Source organism: Salmo trutta, chromosome 13 (assembly GCF_901001165.1).
Source record: "Salmo trutta chromosome 13, fSalTru1.1, whole genome shotgun sequence".
Taxonomy (NCBI): Eukaryota; Metazoa; Chordata; class Actinopteri; order Salmoniformes; family Salmonidae; genus Salmo; species Salmo trutta.
Genome location: NC_042969.1, coordinates 3,783,394 through 3,811,289, shown reverse-complemented (window position 1 = coordinate 3,811,289; position 27,896 = coordinate 3,783,394). Strand labels below are relative to the sequence as shown.

Genomic DNA, 27,896 nt, shown 5'->3' with positions numbered 1-27,896 from the left:
TACTATGGTTTGCAACTGCACATGGAGTCAAAGATCAGACTTTTTGGAGAAATGTCCTCTGGTCTGATGAAACAAAAATAGAACTGTTTGGCCATAATGACCATCAAAATGTTTGGAGGAAAAAGGGGGAGGCTTGCAAGCCGAAAAACACCATCCCAACTGTGAAGCACGGGGGTGGCAGCATCATGTTGTGAGGGGGTGCTTTGCTGCAGGAGGGACTGGCGCACTTCACAAAATAGATGGCATCATGAGGACGGACAATTATGTAGATATATTGAAGCAAACTCTCAAGACATCAGTCAGGAAGTTAAAGCTTGGTCACAAATGCGTCTTCCAAATGGACAATGACCCCAAGCATACTTCCAAAGTTGAGGCAAAATGCCTTAAGGACAACAAAGTCAAGGTATTGGAGTGGCCATCACAAAGCCCTGACATTTACATTTACGTAATTTAGCAGACGCTCTTATCCAGAGCGACTTACAAATTGGTGCATTCACCTTATGATATCCAGTGGAACAACCACTTTACAATAGTACATCTATATCTTTTTTGGTGGGGGGGGGGGGGGTTAGAAGGATTACTTAATCCTATCTCAGGTATTCCTTAAAGAGGTGGGGTTTCAGGTGTCTCCGGAAGGTGGTGATTGACTCCGCTGTCCTTGCGGCGTGAGGGAGCGTGTTCCACCATTGGGGTGCCAGAGCAGCGAACAGTTTTGACTGGGCTGAGAGGGAACTGTGCTTCCGCAGAGGTAGGGGGGCCAGCAGGCCAGAGGTGGATGAACGCAGTGCCCTTCTTTGGGTGTAGGGACTGATCAGAGCCTGAAGGTACGGAGGTGCCGTTCCCCTCACAGCTCCGTAGGCAAGCACCATGGTCTTGTAGCAGATGCGAGCTTCAACTGGAAGCCAGTGGAGTGTGACCTCAAGCCTATAGAAAACTTGTGGGCAGAACTGAAAAAGCATGTGCGAGCAAGGAGGCCTACAAAATCTGACTCAGGTACACCAGCTCTGTCAGGAGTAATGGGCTAAAATTCACCCAACTTATTGTGGGAAGCTTGTGGAAGGCCACCCGAAACATTTGACCCAAGTTAAACAATTTAAAGGCAATGCTACCAAATACTAATTGAGTGTATGTAAACTTCTGACCCACTGGAAATGTGGTGAAAGAAATAAAAGCTGAAATAAATCATTCTCTCTACTATTATTCTGACATTTCCCATTCTTAAAATAAAGTGGTGATTCTAAATGACCTAAGCCAGGGAATTTTCTCTCTGATAAATTTCAGGAATTGTGAAAAACTGAGTTTAAATGTATTTGGCTTAGGTGTATGTAAACTTCCGACTTCAACTGTATGCATACAAATATTTGTTTTCAACTATTTCTGTTGTCCTCAAAACTAGATTTAAAAGAGAACACTATAACTGAAATGCTACAGTTATTGAGTTACAAAAAAACATTCTTTACAGTGTCGAAGAACATCCTAAGGAAAGACTTTCTATCAAATACAATATGGAATCAAATGCATGTTTCTGTTCCCTAGTATAATTACAAAATGGTTATCGGACAAAGAGAATTAAATATCCTGCATAGGTTATTAAGGAAATCTAAAGATATTTATCATACCAATAAATGCTTAAGTGCAGGTGTAAACCAACCCTGGACCCGGAGAGGCAATATTCCACTTTCTATCCACAATTTTACACCAGGGCTACGCTACACAGAGAAAATAGGTTGACTCACACAAGGACCTCAATCAAATAAGGTGGCAATGTATTCGACATAGCCTTGTATGGTGTATTTGACATTTGCAGTACAAGGAATTTTAAACGGAATAAGTAGACCCACATATAAGTATGTGTTATAGCATAGAATATACTGTAAGAGGCATGTTATATAGAATTTGGAACATTTGACCTGAGAGAAATGCTCAAGCAAGTCCCATCTAAGATGGAATGTCAACTACTGTATATCGTAACAATAATGTTAGATGGCTGTTACATCCATAGAATTAGAATGAATAGAATGATCGTCCCCATGCAGTTCCATTATGCCTCAAGTACAATAATGAGTTTACCAGTCAAAAGGCTGTGGGTTTCAAGCCCATTATTCTAGTTCTATGTATATGGTATTTCTATGTTTATATCTATATGAGCACCCTGTGGTTGTTGAAAGAGGCATTTCTGAATCTTAATGTCGACCTTATGAAGGTGTTACAGGTTATATGTTATGCCCCTATACTGTTAACTGTTTTCACATTTACACACTCCAGGACCAGGGCTGGACACTTCTAAAACATAACATTTCTAGAATCCTGCAAAATAGCCAAAGCACTAAGACCAACAAGACCAGTGTTTATGTAGAAAATAAAGGTGCTTTGCAACTAGATGGATTTCAGTTAAAAAAAGAAACATCCCAATTACATTAATGCATGAGTTTGATAGCCCTGGCCTAAAGTGTATGTCTCAACAGAGACTATACCACTATTTGTTGCATAAAATACTGTAACTGCTTTTTTTGCATTGGATGCATCTCAATCCACCGCATCCGCCGATGTCGCACTTCCGCATCTGCGGGTCACTTGTAGGGCAAGCGTGTAGTAGGGCCTAGGTTCAGTTTGTCACTCAGTTTCTGGATAAGCAAGGACAGCTCCTCTGTAGCCTGAGACTTGTCTTCCAGGAGTTCGTAACGTAAACTGGAGATGTCCTGCTTGATTTCTTTCAGTTCACCTGCAAAGTAACATAATGTGAGGTCATAACAGAAATAATATGAGGTCCGTTCAAGTTGTTTGTATTGAAGAATTCTGTTAAAGGGTTCTCAAATGAAATATTTACTGAAATATTCACTGCATGACAATGTTGAACTGATGCACTCTCCATAATTCAACATATATACTGTACACAATGCAGTTAGCACAGTTTATTTCAGCTTCAAACACCAATGGGAACCCTGTGGAATTTGCAGTTTGTAGACCTCTTTCTACCCCTGAGAATTGTTAATTTTATGCATTGTGTAACAACACCGCAAAAGATTCTCAGACTATTTCTGATGAAGTACTTCAAAGTAAAAGTGAAGATGCAACTTTACCTTCATTGACCTCATCGTTTTCTTTGTCCACTTGTGCTTTCAAAACGTAGCGTTTGATGAGTCGCTTCATGATTTGCTGTAACAAGGAAGGAAAAAAAAAATGTAGGCCTATATGCCGTTATGTTATAGTGGGGCTAAACTTCCTGATTTGGCCTTGTTTTTCAGCTTGGTCATTAACAAATGCAGCAGCCATGACTGAAGCCAAACGAGAGTTGGCTTGAAGGGGGTGGTTTATTGTGGGTCTCTTGTGTGTGTGTTTGCAAGTGGCAAGTGTTTGTACATTCACTCTGTCAAAACAGTACACAGTTACAGTCACTCATCCTTCTAGATAACTTGAAACAGTCTAACCAAGACCCGGTCTCCCAAAAGCATCGTAAGGCTAAGTTCATTGTTAGAACCTTTGTATGAGCATCGTTAAAACTCTGAGCTGTTTCCCAAAGCATCATAATTAACAATGCACTTGAAAATGCAGGTAATCTAACGCATGCCTCGGACAACTTGTAGAACAGCTAAGTGCATGGTTAGATGTTTTTTTCCCCCTCCCGCATCACTGTATACACATAAGATCTCTGCTAAACATCTGTGACCGCCAATGACTTCAAAACAAAGTTTTCGATGTCTTTGCAATTGATACAAACAAGTGGCGTATAAAAATATTATTTAAAAGAAAACCGAGATGACTGCATTAAAATAAAAGTGGATTTTGTACGTTTGCCCACTGACAAAGAAATGATCAGTCTATCATTTTAATGGTAGGTTTATCTGAACAGTGAGAGACAGAATAACAAAAAAAATTCCAGAAAAACGCATGTCAAAAATGTTATAAATTGATTTGCATTTTAATGAGGGAAATAAGTATTTGACCCCCTCTCAATCAGTTAGATTTCTGGCTCCCAGGTGTCTTTTATATAGGTAACGAGCTGAGATTAGGAGCACACTCTTAAAGGGAGTGCTCCTAATCTCAGCTTGTTACCTGTATAAAAGACACCTGTCCACAGAAGCAATCAATCAATCAGATTCCAAACTCTCCACCATGGCCAAGACCAAAGAACTCTTCAAGGATGTCAGGGACAAGATTGTAGACCTACACAAGGCTGGAATGGGCTACAAGACCATCTCCAAGCAGCTTGGTGAGGAGGTGACAACAGTTGGTGCGATTATTCACAAATGGAAGAAACACAAAATAACTGTCAATCTCCCTCGGCCTGGGGCTCCATGCAAGATCTCAGCTCGTGGAGTTGCAATGATCATGAGAACGGTGAGGAATCAGCCCAGAACTACATGGGAGGATCTTGTCAATGATCTCAAGGCAGCTGGGACCATAGTCACCAAGAAAACAATTGGTAACACACTACGCCGTGAAGGTCCCCCTGCTCAAGAAAGCACATATACATGCCTATCTGAAATTTGCCAATGAACATCTGAATGATTCAGAGGACAACTGGGTGAAAGTGTTGTGGTCAGATGAGACCAAAATGGAGCTCTTTGGCATCAACTCAACTCGCCGTGTTTGGAGGAGGAGGAATGCTGCCTATGACCCCAAGAACACCATCCCCACCGTCAAACATGGAGGTGGAAACATTATGCTTTGGAGGTGTTTTTCTGCTAAGGTGACAGGACAACTTCACCGCATTAAAGGGACGATGGACGGGGCCATGTACCGTCAAATCTTGGGTGAGAACCTCCTTCCCTCAGCCAGGGCATTGAAAATGGGTCGTGGATGGGTATTCCAGCATGACAATGACCCAAAACACACGGCCAAGGCAACAAAGGAGTGGCTCAAGAAGAAGCACATTAAGGTCCTGGAGTGGCCTAGCCAGTCTCCAGACCTTAATCCCATAGAAAATCTGTGGAGGGAGCTGAAGGTTTGAGCTGCCAAACGTCAGCTTCGAAACCTTAATGACTTGGAGAAGATCTGCAAAGAGGAGTGAGACAAAATCCCTCCTGAGATGTGTGCAAACCTGGTGGCCAACTACAAGAAACGTCTGACCTCTGTGATTGCCAACAAGGGTTTTGCCACCAAGTACGAAGTCATGTTTTGCAGAGAGGTCAAATACTTATTTCCCTCATTAAAATGCAAATCAATTTATAACATTTTTGACATGCGTTTTTCTGGGTTGTTTTGTTATTCTGTCTCTCACTGTTCAAATGAACCTACCATTAAAATTATAGACTGATCATTTCTTTGTCAGTGGGCAAACGTACAAAATCAGCAGGGGATCAAATACATTTTTCCCTCACTGTATAGGCTTATCTCAATCATATTGAAATACATTTCTATTTTGCTACTTTTAGGCTACTGTTTGTAATTTGTCTCAATATAGTTAATGATGTACTGTATAGCCTAACATTCGTGCAATGATGTACCAAATCAGTGATTTAGTGCATTTTAATTGGGTAAGCATGAGAATAATCAAAATCAATATTTGCAGCCATAGGTGGTAATATCTCTCTAGGAACTGATCAGTCATCAGTATTGTGAAATAATGTTAAGGAAAGATTTGAATAGATAAAGCTGATTCGAGAGCAGCACTTCCTTTCTTTCGATCCTATCAGTACAGACATATGCTCCAACGTCACACTTAGTGACCATTCTTTCTGCGTGGTGAAGCGCATGTTACATCTTCGGCCATTGTAGGAAAGATACATCGCTAACACACTGGTAAGCCTAGGTTCCATCGCAATTGGGAAATCAGGCCCAGGTCTTGTGTCTCGAAGTCACCTTGGCAAACTAGTGCTAGCCAACTTCTTTCGCAAATTAGCTTAACCTGGCTGGTGTGCGACTATGGCAAAGTTGGTTTAACATTGGATAACCTCTCTCTGGGCTAGTTAGGAACCGTCAATAAATTACACAAAGTAAATTGGACAATATTTTCATCTTTCATATACAAATATGTTTTCAATATTTGTATATGAATTTCTACAATTTATAATTGGTTTGAGGTTTTTAAGTCATTGAAATTTGGAGCTGTTGACATTTTTTAAATATTGTCCCATAAACATTGAGGTAATTTACTGATGGTCCCTAACTAGCCCCATTGGGATATTGAATGTCAAACCAAAAAGACCATGGGCATTACGATCAGGTACCGTGCAGCTGTGCTCCAAATTGATGATATCCCGTGTGGCTCAGTCGGTAGAGCATGGCGCTTGCAATGCCAGGATTGTGAGTTCGATTCCCACGGGGGACCAATACAAAAATAAAAGCACTCACTACTGTAAGTCACTCTGGATAAGAGCGTCTGCTAAAATGTAAATGATTACTTGGCTGCTGTGGGCAGGATTGAAATCAACCCAAGGAAAACTGTCATGGTACCCTTCATCCGTGACATACCTATCATCTCCCAAATCTCAGATTTGGACCAGACTGGCTTTATGACCAAAATTATCCTATTTATCCTTTGTAGTCAATTTTGACATTAGAATAAATGTTTCTGACTCATATCAATGCCACATAGGCCATTTTCAAAATGTAAAGTTGCTTTTTAGGGGCAGTCGATCTTTAATGTGACATTTTGCTAAACATTATATTTAGACTGACGGAGAGGTCAGCTTACCTGATAGCAAGTGGGTTGGTTCAGAATGCTGTGGGACTCTGCAATGCGTAGGTTGGACTGGGTGAAGAGATTGAGCTGCAAAAATAGACAAGCACAAACAAAAGCACATTTGGATACTTTATCTGGATACTCAATTAACCATTATAAAAATAAGGACCAATTATCAATGAGAGTCTTAACCAGAGGTTGGAACCGGATCAGAGAACAGAACAGAAAAATAACTAAATCTTTCAAGGAACAGAAATGGAACCTGGAACGAAAGTGATCCATAATGTTCTGGAAAAGAACCGTCATTTAAAAATCATGGGAACCAGTTAATATCGTTCTTTTAAATTCCAGGCATTTATTTTCTAGTTCCACAACAAAACGCAACAAAGCCCTACTCTGTCACTCAGAAACGTATTCCAGTGTCTGCCTGCAAGCTGAAAATCTTTGCCTGTGAGTGTGCATGTTTAAGTTACCTGTGATCCTCCCCCCTCCTAAACATAGACTCCGTTACTGACATTACAAGCTTAATTCAGAAGATAGGGAGAGACATTTGTAATTGGCTAGAGAAGAATGGATCAACATTTTAAATTCTAGTTAAGGATACTATAGGCCTAGTTATCACGTTTCACGTTGGATTTATTAACTACAAAAAGGTAAGATGTGTTTTTAATTCTGGTGCCGCTCTGCAATCACGAGCCTGTTAGCTAGCTAGTTCAAGCTTGTTAGCTAGCTAGCTCAAAGGACATTCAAAGCTCCTCCATAGAAGCCACTCCTCCTTGGTATAATTCTGTGGACCTAATTTAGATAATGCATGTCATAACAAGATGCCCAGCGCTTCAAGCCTCCTCCTCAACTCTCTCTCGCTCTCTCCCCACCCACAAAATGTCTCCCTTGCTCTCTACCCACCCACACAATTTCAGTAGCATCTTGCACCATAGGCTACACACATGTAAACAACTAGCTTGCCTAATCACTCCGCACTGATTGGTGAAGTCATGTAATGAGCTAAATGTTAAAAACTGTTGATTTCACAGGTTAAAAAGGAACAGAAAGGAACAATATAAACTGGTTCAAACCGGTTCAGAACCTTGTTTTGCTGGTAGGAACCGTGGTATGAAACAAAATAAATAGTAGTTATGTTCAGAACAAAATGATTGGAAAATCATTTTGGTTCCAACTCCTGGTTTTAACACTCGCAAGCGCAGACGCCCGTACATTTACACACACACGGACACATACGTTTTGGGGGATCAAAAAACCAATACTACATTGTTTCGCATCATTCCTGGAACATTGTCAAAATACCAGGGTCTCAACTGTCCCTGTCACTGCTCTGATGAAGGCTGTGCATTAGCTGTCAGTCTTATGGCTAAGGACCTTGGAGAGGCTTCACTTACCAAGTATAGTTCGATAATGTGTATAGTTCGATAGTGTGGTTACATTGTTTTTTGACCGAAGGCCATCTGGCCTCAAGTGCCTCAAGTGCACAGAGAGCCTTATTACTCATCAGTCATGTCTTCTTCTTCCCACTACCCAGCCACTCTTCGATTCCCTACAGGCTAACAGGGGATCTACCCAAGGACATTCTTGACCCACCACCCACCCGATCAATAGGTAGATAATTGAAGAAATACCTTGGGTTCAGGGTAACAGAAGCGGTGTCAACCCATTTTGCTTCTAGCCCCCCCCCCCAAAAAAAAATAAAGACATTTTGTGTGTCTGACCAGAAAGCACTGGAATTCAATGTACCTCATATTTGCATGTTTTAAAACCAAAAACAACATAACACACTATAGACCCCTTTCTGTGTTTGCAAACATTGGCGCAAGTTGGTGGCAGAACACCGGGGGAGTTCTTATAGCACGCCAGCAAAATAAGCCTCTATTTACATGTTGCTTATGAGTGCATTTCACACTACTTTTGGATTATAATTGGATTTCAAGGCTTGTATGAATGTCCTGCTTAATATAATGTTTGTGTCATCATCGCAAGTCAACTGCATTATACTTAAAAAACACTTCCAACATCAACTAGATAAAATGGCTCTTTGGCTAGCTTTTGCTACTGTATGTCAATTAGCGTTAGCACTCTAGCTAACAACTGCTGCATCCAAAATAGTTATTTTCCAAAGGTCACAACCAAATATAATCTTAGCGACTGTTCAAGCAAGAATCAAAACATGACTGTAAGCGTATGAGAACCCCAAAAAGTTATTTTGTTTAGAAATAATAAAAGTGTAAATCTAGGCTATGTTGAACGGGCGCAGATGGCGCCAAGAGTCATGCGCATCTGTGCGTGACGTCAGTGTGTCGGGTAATGGAAAGGGGTCTATGTTACTATGAATGTTTCTGTTGAAGACAACATTTAGACCAACTGCAACGAGTCTTCCTTGTGGCTCGCCTATTGAGATAACAATGCCGCAACATTTCCATTCCACTTGTCAGATTGCCATGTGAAATATGCCTCAGAGAAGAAATCAATGTGGTCAAATGTAGTTCATGTAAAGGGAAAACAAGAGAGAAAGAGAGAAAGGGGGACAGAGAGAGACAGTAAGGGTGTGTTCATAAATTCAATCTGGAGTGCCAGAGTGCGCTCTGAGTGCGCTCAGGGCGCTATTCCGTTTGGTTTTCGCTCTTGGAGCGTTCAGAGCGCACATTGGACGCTCTGGCCGAGGAGTAGGTTTGATTCGAGTGTTCTGACCTCACAATGGCAGTCAAGCACCCAAGCTAACTGACTAATGTTGGCTAGCTTGCTAGCTACTTTCAGACACAAATACACCTCAACCTGACCATTTTACTCCCCCTAGCAGAGCTGGTTAGGCTGTTTTCATGTTATATAGAGCGTTGGTGACTGTAACTGTGCTGCTGGCAACAATTTAATTACGCTTTTATTCCAATGTTAACTGACACTGGCCATATTCAACTGGTGTTGAGCGTAGGTAAATTCATCAATTATTCTGTGCTCTGGCACACTAAGACGAGAGTGCTCTGAAATTTGAGTAGATAGCCAGAGCAAATTTACGAACGCGCCCTGAGAGACAGAGAGAGAGGGTGACAGACAGACAGACAAAGAGAGAAAGAATATATGCTATGGGGGCCTACTGATTCAAGTTTTAAATAAATTATGTCCTCAAAGGGATCAAATTAGAGAGAGGCATCAAACTACATTGGATCAAACCTGTCTTAAATGGGAATTTCCAGAGAACAGTCATCTCCATACATATACAGTTGAAGTCGGAAGTTTACATACACTTAGGTTGTAGTCATTAAAACTCGTTTTTCAACAACTCCACAAATTTCTTGTTATCAAACTATAGTTTTGGCAAGTCGGTTAGGACGTCTACTTTGTACATGACACAAGTAATTTTTCCAACAATTGTTTACAGACAGATTATTTCACTTATAATTCACTGTGTCACAATTCCAGTGGGTCAGAAATTTTACATACACTAAGTTAACTGTGCCTTAAACAGCTTTGGAAATTCCAGAAAATGATGTCATGGCTTCGAAACTTCTGATAGGCTAATTGACATCATTTGAGTCAATTGGAGGTGTACCTGTGGATGTCTTTCAAGGCCGACCTTCACACTCAGTGCCTCTTTGCTTGACATCATGGGAATATCAAAAGAAATCAGCCAAGACCTCCACAAGTCTGGTTCATCTTTGGGAGCATTTTCCAAACGCATGAAGGTACCACGGTCACCTGTACAAACAATAGTACACAAGTATAAACACCATGGGACCACGCAGCCGTCATACCGCTCAGGAAGGAGACACGTTCTGTTTCCTAGAGATGAACGTACTTTGTTGAGAAAAGAGCAAATCAATCCCAGAACAACAGCAAAGGACCTTGTGAAGATGCTCGAGGAAACAGGTACAAACGTATCTAAATCCACAGTAAAATGAGTCCTATATCGACATAACCTGAAAGGCCACTCAGCAAGGAAGAAGCCACTGCTCCAAAACCACCATAAAAAAGCCATACTACGGTTTGCAACTGCACATGGGGACAGAGATCATACTTTTTGGAGAATCCTCTGGTCCTCTGGTCTGATGAAACAATAATAGAACAATAATAGAACTGTTTGGCCATAATGACCATCGTTATGTTTGGAGGAAAAAGGGGGAGGCTTGCAAGCCGAAGAACAACATCCCAACCGTGAAGCACGGGGGTGGCAGCATCTCATGTTGTGGGGGTGCTTTGCTGCAGGAGGAACTGGTGCACTTCACAAAACTGATGGCATCATGAGGAGGAAAATGATGTGGATATATTGAAGCAACATCTCAAGACATCAGTCAGGAAGTTAAACCTTGGTCGCAAATGGGTCTTCCAAATGGACATTGACCCCAAGCATACTTCCCAAGTTGTGACAAAATGGCTTAAGGACAACAAAGTCAAGGTATTGGAGTGGCCATCACAAAGCCTTGAAGCTTCTAAAGCCATGACATCATTTTCTGGGATTTTCCAAGCTATTTAAAGGCACAGTCAACTTAGTGTATGTAAACTTCTGACCAACTGGAATTGTAATACAGTGAATTATAAGTGAAATAATCTGTCTGTAAACAATTGTTGGAAAAATGATCTGTCATGCACAAAGTAGATATCCTAACCGATATGCCAAAACTATAGCTTGTTAACAAGACATTTGTGAAGTGGTTGAAAAACGAGTTTTAATGATTCCAATCTAAGTGTATGTAAACTTCCGACTTCAACTGTACATACATCACATAAATCACATAACAGTGCCTTCAGAAGGTATTCACACCCCTTGACTTTTTCCACATTTTGTTGTGTTCCAGTTTGAATTTAACATTTATTAAATTTAGATTTTTTTGGTGACTGGCCTACATAATACCCCATCATGTCAAAGTAGATTAATTTTTTTTAAACAATGAAAAGCTGAAATGTCTTCAGTCAATAAGTATTCAACCCCTTTGTTATGGCAAGCCTAAATAAGTTCAGGAGTAAAAATGTACTTAACAAGTCACATAACAAGTTGCATGGATTCCCTCTGTGTGCAATAATAGTGTTTAACCTGATTTTTTAATGACTAACTCATCTCTGTACCCCACACATACAATTATCTGTAAGGTCCCCCAGTCGAGCAGTGAATTTCAAACACAGATTCAACCACAAAGACCAGGGAGGTTTTCCAATGCCTCGCAAAGGGCATCTATTGCTAGATTTAAAAAAATAAAAACAGACATTGAATATCTCTTTGAGCATGGTTATTAATTACACTTTGGTGTAATACACCCAGTCACTACAAAGATACAGGCTTTCTTCCTATAACTCAGTTGCCGGAAAGGAAGGACACTGCTCAGGGATTTCACCATGAGGCCAATGTTGACTTTAAAACAGTTACAGAGTTTAATGGCTGTGAAAGGAGAAAACTGAGGATGTATCAACAGCATTGTAGTTACTCCACAATACTAACCTAATTGACAGAGTGAAAAGAAAGAAGCCTGTACAGAATACAAATATTGCAAAACATCCATCCTGCTTGCAACAAGGCACTAAAGTAATACTGCAATTAACTTTTTGTCCTGAATACAAAGTGTTATGTTTGGTGCAAATCCAATACAACACATTACTGAGTACTGTACCACTCTCCATATTATCAAGCATAGTGGCGGTTGCATCATGTTATGGGTATGCTTGTAATCATTAAGGATGAGGGGGCTTTTCAGGATAAAAAAGAAATGGAATGGAGCTAAGCACAAGGAAAATCTTACAGGAAAACTGGTTCAGTCTGCTTTCCACCAGACACTGGGAGATTAATTCACCTTTCAGCAGGACAATAACTTCAGGCCAAATCTACACTGGAGTTGCTTACCAAGAAGACAGTGAATGTTCCTTGGTGGCCGAGTTACAGTTTTAACTTAAATCTGCTTGGAAATCTGTTGCAAGACCTGAAAATGGTTGTCCAGCAATAATCAACAACCAATTTGACAGAGATTGAAGAATTTTGAAAATAATAATGGGAAAATGTTGCACAAGAGACTTTCCCAAAAAGACTCACAGCTCTAATCGCGGCCAAAAGTGCTTCAACAAAGCATTGACTCAGGGGTGTGAAAACCAGTGTCAATTAGATATTTTTTGTGTTTCATTTTCAATAAATGTACTAACATTTCTAAAAACATGTTTTCACATTGTCATTATGGTTTATTGTGTGAAGATGGTTGAGCATAAAAAAAATATTGAATCCATTTAGAAATCAGCCTGTAACAACAAAATGTAGAATAAGTCAAGGGGTATGAATACTTTTTGAAGGCACTGTACATACACACACACCCATCCATCCATCCATCCATCCATCCATCCATACATACATACATACATACATACATACATACCCTGGACTTTGAACTGTCCAACCCCAGCTCTAGATCCTTCTTCACATTCCGTTGTCGGCATGGCAGCATGCCGACTATCCACTTGATGTGGTGGTAGAAGGACTTGGGAGTGGGAACGATGCTGAAGGGAGGAGGCAGTGTCTTGCCATTGTCAAAGTACGACAGCCATAGCTTGGAGCGTGCAAACTTCCACTCCACGTCCGCATCGTCCTGAGAGATAAGCAGAGTTATTTCTCTCTCTGAGCAAACACCCCCTTAAGAGATTGACTTAGTGACGCTACATTATCAAAACCTATTTGAACTGATGATAACCGGTTCACTTCCTTTGCTGTAGGCCTAATCTATGAGATAACAATAGTTTGTGACTTTTAGATAACAGCATTTGCCTAATACTGCCATCTAAAGTCATACACTAATTGTTGTCTCTGATAGGAAATTACAGCAGAGGCCTCATGTCACCTGTTGTTGCTTGTTTAGTGGATTAGCAAAGGAAATTTCCACAACACATAACATGGATCATCTAAAAATGATTGATTAAAGCAATAATACACAAGGGGGCGTGATACATTGTGGCTTTAGTACAGCTGTGCTGTGGTCATATGAGGCAAGTAGGAAACAGTGAAAGATACACACAACAAGGATCATCTTGAAATGACTGATTTAAGAAATATTCATTGCTGACCTGATGTTTCACAATCAGAGACATCAGAGCATAACGGAATAATATATATATATATATATATATATATATATATATATATATATATATAGTTGAAGTCGGAAGTTTACATACACTTTAGCCAACTACATTTAAACTACGTTTTTCACAATACCTGACATTTAATCTGAGTAAAAATTCCCTGTTTTAGGTCAGTTAGGATCCCCACTTTATTTTAAGAATGTGAAATGTCAGAATAATAGTAGAGAGAATAATTTATTTCAGCTTTTATTTCTTTCATCACATTCCCAGTGGGTCAGAAGTTTACATACGTTCAATTAGTATTTGGTAGCATTGCCTTTAAATTGTTTAACTTGGGTCAAACGTTTTGGGTAGCCTTCCCAGAATAAGTTAGGTGAATTTTGGCCCATTCCTCCTGACAGAGCTGGTGTAACTGAGTCAGGATTGTAGGCCTCCTTGCTCGCACGCGCTTTTTCAGTTCTGCCCACAATTGTTCTATAGAATTGAGGTCAGGGCTTTGTGATGGCCACTCCAATACCTTGACTTTGTTGTCCTTAAGCCATTTTGCCACAACTTTGGAAGTATGCTTGGGGTCATTGTCCATTTGGGAGACACATTTGCGATCAAGCTTTAACTTCCTGACTGATGTCTTGAGATGTTACTTCAATATATCTACATAATTGTCCTTCATGATGCCATCTGTTTTGTGAAGTGCACCAGTCCATCCTGCAGCAAAGCACCCCCACAACATGATGCTGCCACCCCCATGCTTCACAGTTGGAATGGCGTTCTTCGGCTTGCCTCCCTCTTTTTCCTGCAAACATAATGATGGTCATTATGGCCAAATAGTTATATTTTTGTTTCATCAGACCAGAGAACATTTCTCCAAAAAGTACCATCTTTGTCCCCATGTGCAGTTGCAAACCGTAGTCTGGCTTTTTTATGGCGGTTTTGGAGCAGTGGCTTCCTTGCTGAGCGGCCTTTCAGGTTATGTCGATATAGGACTCGTTTTACTGTGGATATAGATACTTTTGTACCTGTTTCCTCCAGCATCTTCACAAGGTCCTTTGCTGTTGTTCTGGGATTGATTTGCACTTTTCGCAACAAAGTACGTTCATCTCTAGGAGACAGAACGCGTCTCCTTCCTGATTGGTATGATGGCTGCGTGGTCCCATGGTATTTATACTTGCGTACTCTTGTTTGTACAGATTAACGTGGTACCTTCATGTGTTTGAAAATTGCTCCCAAGGATGAACCAGACTTGTGGAGGTCTACAATTGTTTTTCTGAGGTATTGGCTAATTTCTTTTGATTTCCCCATAATGTCAAGCAAAGAGGCACTGAGTTTGAAGATAGGCCTTGATATACATCCACAGGTACACCTCCAATTGACAAATTATGTCAATTAGCCTATCAGAATCTTCTAAAGCCATGACATCATTTTCTGGAATTTTCCAAACTGTTTAAAGGCACAGTCAATTTAGTGTATGTAAAATTCTGACCCACTGGAATTGTGATACAGTGAATTATAAGTGAAATAATCTGTCTGTAAACAATTGTTGGAAATATTACTTGTGTCATGCACAAAGTAGATGTCCTAACCGACTTGCCAAAACTATAGTTTTGTAACAAGAAATTTGTGGAGAGGTTGAAAAACAAGTTTTAACGACTCCAACCTAAATGTATGTAAACTTTGACTTCAACTGTATATACACTAGCGTTCAAAAGTTTGGGGTCACTTAGAAATGTCTGTGTTTTTGAAAAGAAAAGCAAATTTTTTGTTCATTAAAATACCATCAAATTGATCAGAAATACTGTGTAGACATTGTTAATGTTGTAAATGACTATTGTAGCTGGAAACGTTTGATTTTTAATGGAATACAGAGGCATACAGAGGCCCATTATCAGCAACCATGTCTGTGTTCCAATGGCACTTTGTGTTAGCTAGTTTGCGCTGTTCTGTGAAGGGAGTCGTACACAGCGTTGTATGAGGTCTTCAGTTTCTTGGAAATTTCTCGCATGGAATAGGCTTCATTTCTCAGAACAAGAATAGACTGACGAGTGTCAGAAGAAAGTTCTTTGTTTCAAGCCATTTTGAGCCTGTAATCGAACCCACAAATGCTGATGCTCCAGATACTCAACTAGTCTAAAGAAGGTCAGTTTTATTGCTTCTTTAATCAGAACAAAAGTTTTCAGCTACGTTAAAATAATTGCAAAAGGGTTTTCTAATGATCAATTAGCCTTTTAAAATGATAAACTTGGATTAGCTAACACAACGTGCCTTTGGAACACAGGAGTGATGGTTGCTGATAATGGGCCTCTGTACACCAATGTAGATATTCCATAAAAAATCTGTCATTTCCAGCTACAATATTCATTTACAGCATTAACAATGTATTGTATTAACAACTGTATTTCTGATCAATTTGATGTTATTTTAATGGACAAGAAAATAGCTTTTCCTTCAAAAACAAGGACATTGTAACGCCCTGGCTATGTAACGTTTGTCGTCGGGAGACGAGGAAGCGGACCAAAACGCAGCTGGGAGCGAATACATGTTTATTTAACACACTAGAATTAAACATGTACACAAACTCAAGTAAGAACTGCCAATACGTTACGTGCTCAAATAAGGAGACAACAACCCACAAACATCGTGGGGGAAAAGGAACTTAAATGTGATTCCCAATCAGACTTCACAAGCGACAGCTGTCTGATTGGGAAATCACCCCCGAGCCCAACATAGAAATAAAACACAAAGAAAGGCTATAACCAAAACATAGAAAATAAAGCATAGAAATGCCACACCCTGACCAAAATAGCAGAGTTCACCTGGTCAGGGCGTGACAGTACCCCCCCTCCAACGGTGCGTACTCCCGGCGCACCAAACTAAAGTCTATTAGGGGGGGGACCCGGGTGGGCGCCTCACCCTCGGTGGAGGCTCTGGCCCCGGGCGTGTTTCTCCCCCCGCCTCCACCCTAGCCCTACCCCTCTGGCCCGGACTGGACCACTGTGGAGCGGCATGCTCAGGCTCCGGAGCGGAGCCGTCGACCGGAACATGATTGGGCACCGGTGGACCAGACACGGGCCGTGCCGGACTGTGGACACGCACCGTGGGCTTGGTGCGGGGAACAGGAACGGGCCGGACAGGACTGTGGACACGCACCGTGGGCTTGGTGCGGGGAACAGGGACGGGCCGGACAGGACTGTGGACACGCACCGTGGGCTTGGTGCGGGGAACAGGGACGGGCCGGACAGGACTGTGGACACGCACCGTGGGCTTGGTGAGGGGAACAGGGATGGGCCGGACAGGACTGTGGACACGCACCGTGGGCTTGGTGCGGGGAACAGGGATGGGCCGGACAGGACTGGGGACACGCACCACTAACCTGGTGCGGGGAGCAGGGACGGGCCGGACAGGACTGGGGACACGCACCACTAACCTGGTGCGGGGAGCAGGGACGGGCCGGACCGGGGACACGCACCACTGACTTGGTGCGGGGAGCAGGGACGGGCCGGACCGGACTGGGGACACGCACCACTGACTTGGTGCGGGGAGCAGGGACGGGCCGGACAGGACTGGGGACACGCACCACTAACCTGGTGCGGGGAGCAGGGACGGGCCGGACAGGACTGGGGACACGCACCACTAACCTGGTGCGGGGAGCAGGGACGGGCCGGACAGGACTGGGGACACGCACCACTAACCTGGTGCGGGGAGCAGGGACGGGCCAGACAGGACTGTGAACACGTACTGGTGACCTGAAGCGTGGAGCCGGTTTAGCCACTCGTCCTGGCTGGATGCCCATCCTAGCACGGCATGTGCTGGGCATGTCCACCGGACGCACTGGGCTGTGCGGGCGCACTGGCGACACAGCGCGCAACTCTGCATACCATGGCTTGGTGCGGGGAGCAGGGACGGGCCGGACAGGACTGGGGACACGCACCGTGGGCTTGGTGCGGGGAACAGGAACGGGCCAGACAGGACTGTGAACACGCACTGGTGACCTGAAGCGTGGAGCCGGTTTAGCCACTCGTCCTGGCTGGATGCCCATCCTAGCACGGCATGTGCTGGGCATGTCCACCGGACGCACCGGGCTGTGCGGGCGCACTGGCGACACAGCGCGCAACTCAGCATACCATGGCTCCTCCTCCAGATCTTCCCTCTGCAGGTCCTCAATCAAACGCCTCATCTCCTTCTCTTCCTCCGCCGTCATCCCCCACGAGAGCAGTGGTCTGGGCTCTTCCTCTGCCCTTCCGGACCACCCCATTAGCCCCCCCCCAAAATTTTCTTGGGGCTGTTTTCCGGGCCTCCTCGACCGCCGCCTGCGACTCCGTCTACCGGCTGGCTTTTCCTCCTCGACCTGGGAGTCCGTCCGCCAGGGTCCTTTCCCCGACATGATCTCCTCCCAGGTCCAGAACTCCTTTCCCTCGCGAGCCCATCTCTCGCGCTCCTTTTCCTCCCGCTGCTTGGTCCTGGTTCGGTGGGTTGTTCTGTAACGTTTGTCGTCGGGAGACGAGGAAGCGGACCAAAACGCAGCTGGGAGCGAATACATGTTTATTTAACACACTAGAATTAAACATGTACACAAACTCAAGTAAGAACTGCCAATACGTTACGTGCTCAAATAAGGAGACAACAACCCACAAACATCGTGGGGGAAAAGGAACTTAAATGTGATTCCCAATCAGACTTCACAAGCGACAGCTGTCTGATTGGGAAATCACCCCCGAGCCCAACATAGAAATAAAACACAAAGAAAGGCTATAACCAAAACATAGAAAATAAAGCATAGAAATGCCACACCCTGACCAAAATAGCAGAGTTCACCTGGTCAGGGCGTGACAGGCTATAGAGAGGGGTTTTTTGTTCTTTATTTTGGTTTGGCCAGGGTGTTACATTGGGTGGGCGTTCTATGTTCGTTTTCTAGGTTTTTTGTATTTCTTTGTTTTGGGCCGTGTGTGGCTCCCAATCAGGCACAGCTGAAGTTCGTTGTTGCTGATTGGGAGTCACACATAAGGAGCATGTTTTTCCTTTGGGTTTTGTGGGTAATTGTTTCTGTTCAGTGTGTTACCTGTCAGTACTGTTTGGCTGTCGGTTTTCCTGTTTTTTTTTGGTATAGTGTTCTTTCGTCAATTAAACGTCTATGATGAACACTAACTCCGCTGCACCTTGGTCTACTCTCTCTTCAGACAGCCGTTACAGACATTTCTAAGTGACCCCAAACTTTTGAACGGTTGTGTATATGTGAGAAGGAATACAACAAACTGTTTGTTTGTGGCTATGAAAGTTAACTGTTTGTGTGTGATCCGCCGATTCTGTTAAAAACAAATCTTAAACAGAAGCAAACGGAACGAAACGGGGATAAACATACCTGAATTTGTCCAATAGAAACTCAATTGTTTCATTGAACTGGGTGAATGTAATATGAATGACAGTCATACAATATGCTGTAATAAAAATAAGGCCATTCTCATAAAAATTTAAAATCGTCCTCCCTCATCTTAAACGGCACCGACGGCCACTGATATACAGTACTAGTCAAAAGTTTGGTCACACCTACTCATTCCAGGTTTTTCTTAATTTTTTTGTATTTTCTACATTGTGAAATAATAATGAAGACATAAAAACAATGAAATCATGTAGTAACCAAAAAAGAGTTTATCAAATCAAAATATATTTTATATTTGAGACTCTTCAAAGTAGCCACCCTTTGCCTTGATGACAGCTTTGCGCACTCTTGGCATTCTCTCAACCAACTTCATGAGGTAGTAACCTGGAATACGTTTCAATTAACAGGTGTGCCTTTAAGTTAATTTGTGGAATTAATGCGTTTCAGCCAATCAGTTTTGTGACAAGGTAGGGGTGGTAAACAGGAAGATAGCCCTATTTGGTAAATGACCAAGTCCATATTATGGCAAAAACAGCTCAAATAAGCAAAGAGAAACAACAGTCTATCATTACTTTAAGACATGAAGATCAGTCGGTTTCTTCAAGTGGAGTCACAAAAATCATCAAGCGCTATGATAAACCTGTATCTCATGAGGAACACCACAGGAAAGGTAGACCCAGAGTTACCTCTGCAGCATAGGATAAGTTCATTAGAGTTACCAGCCTCAGAAATTGCAGCCCAAATAAATGCTTCACAGAGTTCAAGTAACAGACACATCTCAACAGCAACTGTTCAGAGGAGACTGCATAAATCAGGACTTCATGGTCAAATTGCTGCAAAGAAACCACTACTAAAGGACACCAATAAAAAGAAGAGACTTGTTTGGGCCAAGAAACACGAGCAATGGACATTAGACCGGTGGAAATCTGTCCTTTGGTCTGACGAGTCCAAATTTGAGATTTTTTGTTCCAAAATCTGTGTCTTTGTGAGATGCAGAGGAGGTGAACGGATGATCTCTCCATGTGTGGTTCCCACCGTGAAGCATGGAGGAAGAGGTGTGATGGTGTGGTGGTGCTTTGCTGGTGACACTGTCAGTGATTTATTTTGAATTCAAGGCACACTTAACCAGCATGGCTACCACATCATTCTGCAGCGATACGCTATCCCATCTGGTTTGTGCTTAGTGGGACTACCATTTGTTTTTCAACAGGACAAGGACCAAAAACACACCTCCAGGCTTTGTAAAGGCTACTTGACCAAGGCGAGTGATGAAGTACTGCATCAGATGACCTGGCCTTCACAATCACCTGACCTCAACCCAATTGAGATGGTTTGGGATGAGTTAGACTACAGAGTGAAGGAAAAGCAGCCAACAAGTGCTCAGCATATGTGGGACTCCTTCAAGACTGTTGGAAAAGCATTCCAGGTGAAGGTGGTTGAAAGAATGCCAAGAATGTGCAAAGCTGTCACCAAGGCAAAGGGTGGCTACTTTGAAGAATGTCAAATATAAAATAGATTTTTATTTATTTAACACTTTTTTGGTAACTACATGATTCCATATGTGTTAATTCCTAGTTGTAGAAAATAGTAAAAATAAAGAAAAACCCTTGAATGAGTAGGTGTGTCCAAACTTTTGACTGGTACTGTATGTATGTATGTATGTATGTATGTATGTATGTATGTATGTATGTATGTATATATATATATATATATATATATATATATATATATATATTGGAGGATGCTATTTTTTTATGAGCATGGCCTTATTTCTATTACAGCATATTGGATGACTGTCATTCATATGCCATTCAACCAGTTCAATGTAACAGTGATAGGTTTAGGCTACTACATTAACTCAAAGTTTTGCTATACCCATCATGAGGTTGCTACAAACTAGCCTATGAATGAAAGTTTATAAAATAGGAGCACACAGGTTGAGAGAATGATTTGAGATGACAGACAGTGACACATGGACAGACAGTGACACATTTAATTCCACCTTGCACACTCTTGCCTGCATCTAACTGATCTAGGGGGTAATCATTAGTCCAACAGTTGCAAACGAGAGTTTCTATTCAGGTATGTTTATCCCCGTGTCATTCCGTTCACTTCCGTTTAAGAAATGTTTTTCAACAGAATCAGTGGAATGAATACACCCCTGATCACACGCAAACAGTGCACTTTCATAGCCACATACAAACAGCTTGTTGTATTCCTTCTCACATCTACGCGCTCTCCTCCTCTTACCTTTTCCCTTTGCTTGTGCACAACACATCAGCAAGACAAAACCTACATATCATAACCGCTACACACTGCCTACATCGTTGTCACCATATTAGCCAAAGTAACATCATAGTCAACACAGATAATAGAACTAACACGTTAGTAAACCCGAACAATCATGCAGTACAGTGTACAGTCAGTAGTAAGCAGTTTAGCCGTTACACCGGCGGGCCCCGGTGGCAATAAATTAGTAAAACCAAAAGCTTACCTTGATTTGGAAGATTTCCAGTGTTGGATAGTCATAGCCAGCTAGCTAACATAGCATCCCTCTGTTTGAGCAAGTTGTTTGAGTAAGCTAAAGTAGCTAGCTGCATTTCCTAGCTAAGTAAGTGAAAGTAAAACAAAAATGACACTCTCTCTCTCCTCCATTTTTTAAGAAATTAATTTCTTCAAAACTGTTCAACTATTGTATTTCTCTCTGAGTCAACTACTCACCACATTTTATGCACTGCAGTGCTAGCTAGCTGTAGCTTATGCTTTCAGTACTAGATACATTCTCTGATCCTTTGATTGGGTGGACAACATGTCAGTTCATGCTGCAAGAGATGTGATAGATTGGAGGATGTCCTCTGGAAGTTGTCATAATTACTGTGTAAGTGAATGGAAAGGGGTGAGAACCATAAGCCTCCTAGGTTTTGTATTGAAGTCAATGTACCCAGAGGAGGACGGACACCAGCTACACCATGGTGCTATCCTACAGAGTGCTATTGAGGCTACTGTAGACCTTCATTGCAAAACAGTGTGTTTTAATCAATTATTTGGTGACGTGAATGTATTTTGTACAGTTTTATCTAAAAAGTATAACTTTTTTAATGTTTCACTATTTTTATTTTATGAAATTCACTGAGGAGGATGGTCCTCCCCTTCCTCCTCTGAGGAGCCTATAAAAAAAATTTAAAAAATAATATATATATATATATATATATATATATATATATATGCAAAAGTATGTGGACACCCATTCAAATTCGTGGATTCGTCTATTTCAGCCACACCTGACAGGTGTATAAAATAAAATCACAGAGCCATGCAATCTCCGAAGACGAACATTGGCAGTAGAAAGGCCTTACTGACAAGCTCAGTGACTTTCAACGTGGCACCGTCATAGGATGCCACCTTTCAAACAAGTCAGTTCGTCACATTTCTGCCCTGCTAGAGCTGCCCCGGTCAACTGTAAGTGCTGTTGTTGTGAAGTGGAAAGGTCTAGGAACAACAACAGCTCGGCTGCAAATTGGTAGACCACACAAGCTCACAGAACGGGACCGCCGAGTGCTGAAGCGCGTAGCGTGTCTCTCCTTGGTTGCAACACTCACCACTGAGTTCAAAACTGCCTCTGGAAGCAACGTCAGTTGTTCGTCGGGGGCTTCATGAAATGGGTTTCCATGGCCGAGCAACCGCACACAAGATCACCATGCGCAAATCCATGGAGTGGTTTAAAGCTTGCTGCCATTGGACTCTGGAGCAGTGGAAACGCGTTCTCTGGAGCAATGAATCAAGCTTCACCATCTGGCAGTCCCACAGACGAATCTGGGTTTGGCAGGTGCCAGGAGAACGCTACCTGCCTGAATGCATAGTGCCAACTCTAAAGTTTGGTGGAGGCTATATAATAGTCTGGGGCTGTTTTCATGGTTCAAATTAGGCCCATTACTTCCAGTGAAGGGAAATCTTAATGCTACAGCATACAATGACATTCTAGATGATTCTGTGCTCCCAACTTTGTGGCAACAGTTTGGAGGAAGGCCTTTTCCTGTTTCCGCATGACAATGCCCCTGTGCACAAAGCGAGGTCCATATAGAAATGGTTTGTTGAGATCGGTGTGGAAGAACTTGACTGGCCTGCACCGAGCCCTGACCTCAATCCCATCGAACACCTTTGAGATTAATTGGAACGCTGACTGCAAGCCAGGCCTAATCGCCCAACATCAGTGCCCGACCTCACTAATGCTCTTGTGGTTGAATGGAAGCAAGTCCCCGAAGCAATGTTCCAACATCTAGTGGAAAGCCTTATCAGAAAAGTGGAGGCTGTTATAGCAGCAAAGGCGGGGCCAACTCCATATTAATGCCCATGATTTTGGAATGAGATGTTCGACGAGCAGGTGTACACATAGTTTTGGTCATATGGTGTATATACAGTCTATTCTGAAAAGTATGGATTAAATTAAAATGTTCCCTCATCAATCTACACACAAAACCCCATGATGACAAACCGAAAACAGGTTTTTATAAATGTTTGCAAATGTATTAAAAATAAAAAACATAAATACCTTATTTACATAAGTATTCAGACCCTTTGCTATGAGACTCGGAATTCAGCTCAGGTGCATCCTCTTTCCATTGATTATCTTTGAGATGTTTCTACAACTTGATTGGTGTCCACCAGTGGTAAATTCAATTGATTGGACATGATTTGGAAAGGCACACACCTGTCTATATAAGGTTCCACCGTTGATAGTGCATGTCAGAGCAAAAACCAAGCCATGAGGTCGAAGGATTTGTCCGTAGATCTCCGAGACAGCATTGTGTCGAGGCACAGATCTGGGGAAGGGTACCAAAAACATTCAGCAGCATTGAAGGTCCCCAAGAACACTGTGGCCTCCATCATTCTTAAATGGAGGAAGTTTGGAACCACCAAGATTCTTCCTAGAGCTGGCCAACCGACCAAACTGACCACTCGGGGGAGAAGGGCCTTGGTCAGGGAGGTGACCAAGAACCCAATGGTCACTCTGACAGAGCTCCACAGTTCCTCTGTGGGGATTCAAGAACCTTCCAGAAGGACAACCATCTCTGCAGCTCTCCACCAATCAGGCCTTTATGGTAGAGTGGCCAGATGAAAGTCACTCCTCAATAAAAGGCACATGACAGCCCGCTTGTGTTTCAGATAAGGCACCTAAAGGACTCTGACCATTAGAAACAAGATGCTCTGGTCTGATGAAACCAAGATTGAACTCTTTGACCTGAATGCTAAGCGTCACATCTGGAGGAAACCAGGTACCGCTCATCATCACCTGGCCAATACTATCCCTACGGTGAAGCATGGTGGTGGCAGCTGTCACGTTCTGACCTGTAAAGGTGTTATTTGTTAGTGTTTAGTATGGTCAGGACGTGGCAGGGGGTATTTTGTTTATATGTTTCGGGGATTGTTAGTCTATGTGTATAGACAAGGGGTGTTTGATTAGAGTGGTCTAGAGGTTTGGTATATGTTCTATGTTAGGGCATTTTCTATGTTTATTCTAGTCACTCTGTTTCTATGTGCAGTTTTGTTCTTGACCTTCAATTGGAAGCAGCGGCTCCTCGCATCATGCTTTGGGGATGTTTTTCAGCGGCAGGGACTGGGAGACTAGTCAGGATCGAGGGAAAGTTGAACGGAGCAAAGTACAGAGAGATACTTGATGGAAACCTGCTCCAGAGCTCTCAGGACCTCAGACTGGGGCGAAGGTTCACCTTCCAACAGGACAACAACTATAAGCACACAGCCAAGACAACGCAGGAGTGGCTTCGGGACAAGTCTCTGAATGTCCTTGAATGGCCCAGCCTGAGCCCTTTCTTGAACCCAATCGAACATCTCTGGAGAGACCTGAAAATAGCTGTGCAGCGACGCTCCCCATCCAACCTGACAGATCTTGAGAGGATCTGCAGAGAAGAATGAAGAAACTCCACAAATACAGGTGTGCCAAGCTTGTAGCGTCATATCCAAGAAAACTTAAGGCTGTAATCACTGCCAAAGGTGCTTCAACAAGGTACTGAATACTTACGTAAATGTGATATTTCCGTTTTTTTTAATATTTTTTTTTTACACATTTGCAAAAAGAATAAAGCTGTAACGTAACAACATTTTGAAAAAGTTAATACTTTCCGAATGCACTGCACACAAAAAGATTACACCAAAATACACTAGTATCCCTATAACTATAATCAGATGAAATGGTGGGTCTACAGATGCCACTGACTAACCTCTGCGGTGAAGTTTCCCCCTACGTACAGATCTAGGATCTGCTTCCCTTCTTTTATTTACCCAAGATCAGTATCTAGGGGCAACTTCACTACACCAGTGACTCACCTCGATTTCTTGATAAGAGCTGTTGATCATGGCAATCAGCATGTTGAGCAACACCACCACCATGGTCACGTTGTAGATTCCATAGAGCACGTAGCCGATGTTCTCGATGAACTTGTGGTTGTACTTGAGCACCACAGAGGACACCTCGGACAGTCCAAATATAGACCAGAACAGAGTCTTGAAGCTCTCCTCCACCCTACGGTGACAAGGAAGGAAGGAAGGGGATAAGAAAGCTATAGGACAGGCTGATCAGATTAGGGGTTTCTAGATTGTTGTTGTGCCCTAGCGAAATCACAAACTACATTTGGCTGTTGCCCAAAGTGACAGGCGATAAAGTGCTGCTTCAAATAAAGTGATGTCACCTCATGTGTAGCCTAACTCATAAGTGTGTGGGGAATGAACCAAATATATTGGCATGTCTTGCTTAATACTAAAATGCATCATCCTGTGTTAAAGTATTCTGGTTGCCAAAGTCCCTTCGAGAAACATTTATAACGTGAGAATTGTTGCCATGAAATTATATCTTTTTTATTTCAGGTGATGTTGCTGTATTTTATATTTTGTGTAATATGAATTCCACAGATGTCCTTGATAAGAGCAGAAATGACCATTGTTGTAATAAGGGTCGTCTAAAGGAGACCAAAATGCGGCGTGTCAAGTGCTCATATTACTTTTAATGAAAACACTTTGCAAAATAACAAAACGACCAACAACAGTCCCGTCAGGTACAAACAACGAAACGGAAAACAACCACCCACAAAACCCCATGAAAAACAGGCTGCCTAAGTATGGCTTCCAATCAGAGACAACGAAAAACACCTGCCTCTGATTGGAAACCACACCCGGCACCAACATAGAAAATACAACATAGAACGACAATCTAGACAACCCACATAGAAAACAGAAAACCCAAAATACATAGACAAAAACACCCCCCTGTCAGGCCCTGACCAATCTACTATGGAAAAATGACCTCATACTAAGGTCAGAACGTGACAATTGTGACTCTTGGCAATGTTAGATTTGTGTGTGTGTTGCATTTATGCCAAGGCAGCTTGGCTAATGAAATGCAATATGGACACTAAGACAATAGAGGAAAAGAATAACCATAACAATGGGAAGGATTTCATTTTCTCAGCCTCAGCTTGGAAACAGCAACCTTGGCGGTAATCCACTCCAGTGTGATATTAGTTATTTTTGCTGAGCTGTCACAAGCTCGGCGGTGCCTTTTCCAATTCAGTTTTGAAGAACTCTTAGAAAGGGAGTCCAAGGTTGGCCATTTTCAACTTTATTCTGCACTACAATGACTGAGTTGATAGACTGAATGAGCTAGCGCTGCATGAATGGGCTCAATAGAGGAAGAAAAGAGCTCCCTACATGAATGGAGAACTCATTTGTTGGAGATTTTTTTTATGTAGATATGTCCCAAGCAGTATTACTTTATAAATGTGTACCAATCGTATTCTCAAGTCTTATGTTTTATGAGTGTATTCATTTTAGGGACTTTGGGGACAAAACAGTATGGTTGAATGTGTACAAAGCCTCCCTACTGACTGTCAGTCCATACAGAGTGACTGTGTACAGAGCAGTTCCTGTCACTGACTCCAGACCTGCCTGAGTGACCATCAATTAATGTTCTCTTATGTTGTGAGTCCCTATAAGTCTGTTCCCATAAGTGTCTCACCATATGTCTATTCCAATAAGTGTTCTCTATACACAAGTGTCCTCTATGTGTCTGCTATATCACTCACGTGGTGAAGGCCGGGTTGACCTTGGCACCCAAGTAGTAAGAATAGAGGATGAACATGCCGATCATGAACGCCAGGAAGACCATGATGAACAGGACCATAAACTTGAAGATGTCTTTGACCGTGCGGCCCAGGGAGATCTGGAGCGGTCCAAAGCTCTCATTAGCCGGCAGGATGTAAGCGATGCGTGTGAAGCTCAGCACCACAGCGATGGCGTACAGCCCTTCTGAGATCAGCTGGGGGTCCGACGGCAGCCATTTGTCTCTTGCTAAGTGGAGGAATGGGCAACAGCAACATGAACATGTGTTTAATGCATTGCGCTATATGACTGTTCTACACAATGGTTGGGTTACACTTTGTTTTACAGTCCCACTATGTCTTTGTGGGCTTTGAAATAACACAGAAAATAGTAATTGTATAATAATTCCCCAAAAAGTAGTCTTTTGTTTCTTTAGGATTCATCAACACAAGCACCAATACATACAATTTCTCACTAAATATCAGCTAAAACTAAATGAAACAGGACTATAAAATAAGTTGCCACCACAATTTGCATAGGCCACATATGTTCTCAATGTCAAATAAAAAACAGGCATTTATGTGATTTTAAATGTTTATCCTTTTGCATGTTCTAATGATATACCTAATGATAATTTTTCTCCCTTCTGCGTACAGTGTACTAGGTGGATAATGTTGCACTTAAAGTAATTCTGTATGTGTACGTCACTGTGTACGATTAGACAATTAGAGCTTA

At 42.3% G+C, this 27,896-nt stretch overlaps 1 protein-coding gene across 1 annotated transcript in view; it reads right to left on the bottom strand.

Annotated features, from left to right (window-relative positions):
- Positions 1–2,300: 2,300 nt before the first annotated feature.
- The window catches only part of LOC115205082 (short transient receptor potential channel 3-like), an 89,416-nt gene continuing 63,820 nt past the window's right edge, over positions 2,301–27,896 (bottom strand). Inside the window, exons 7-12 of the mRNA XM_029770673.1 lie at positions 27,146–27,410; positions 25,395–25,590; positions 12,982–13,191; positions 6,638–6,712; positions 3,081–3,156; positions 2,301–2,722 (exon numbers count right to left, since the gene is read on the bottom strand). Of these exons, the coding sequence (XP_029626533.1) occupies positions 2,571–2,722; positions 3,081–3,156; positions 6,638–6,712; positions 12,982–13,191; positions 25,395–25,590; positions 27,146–27,410 (974 nt within the window). The 3' untranslated portion in view covers positions 2,301–2,570. The remainder of the gene's footprint in view (positions 2,723–3,080; positions 3,157–6,637; positions 6,713–12,981; positions 13,192–25,394; positions 25,591–27,145; positions 27,411–27,896) is intronic.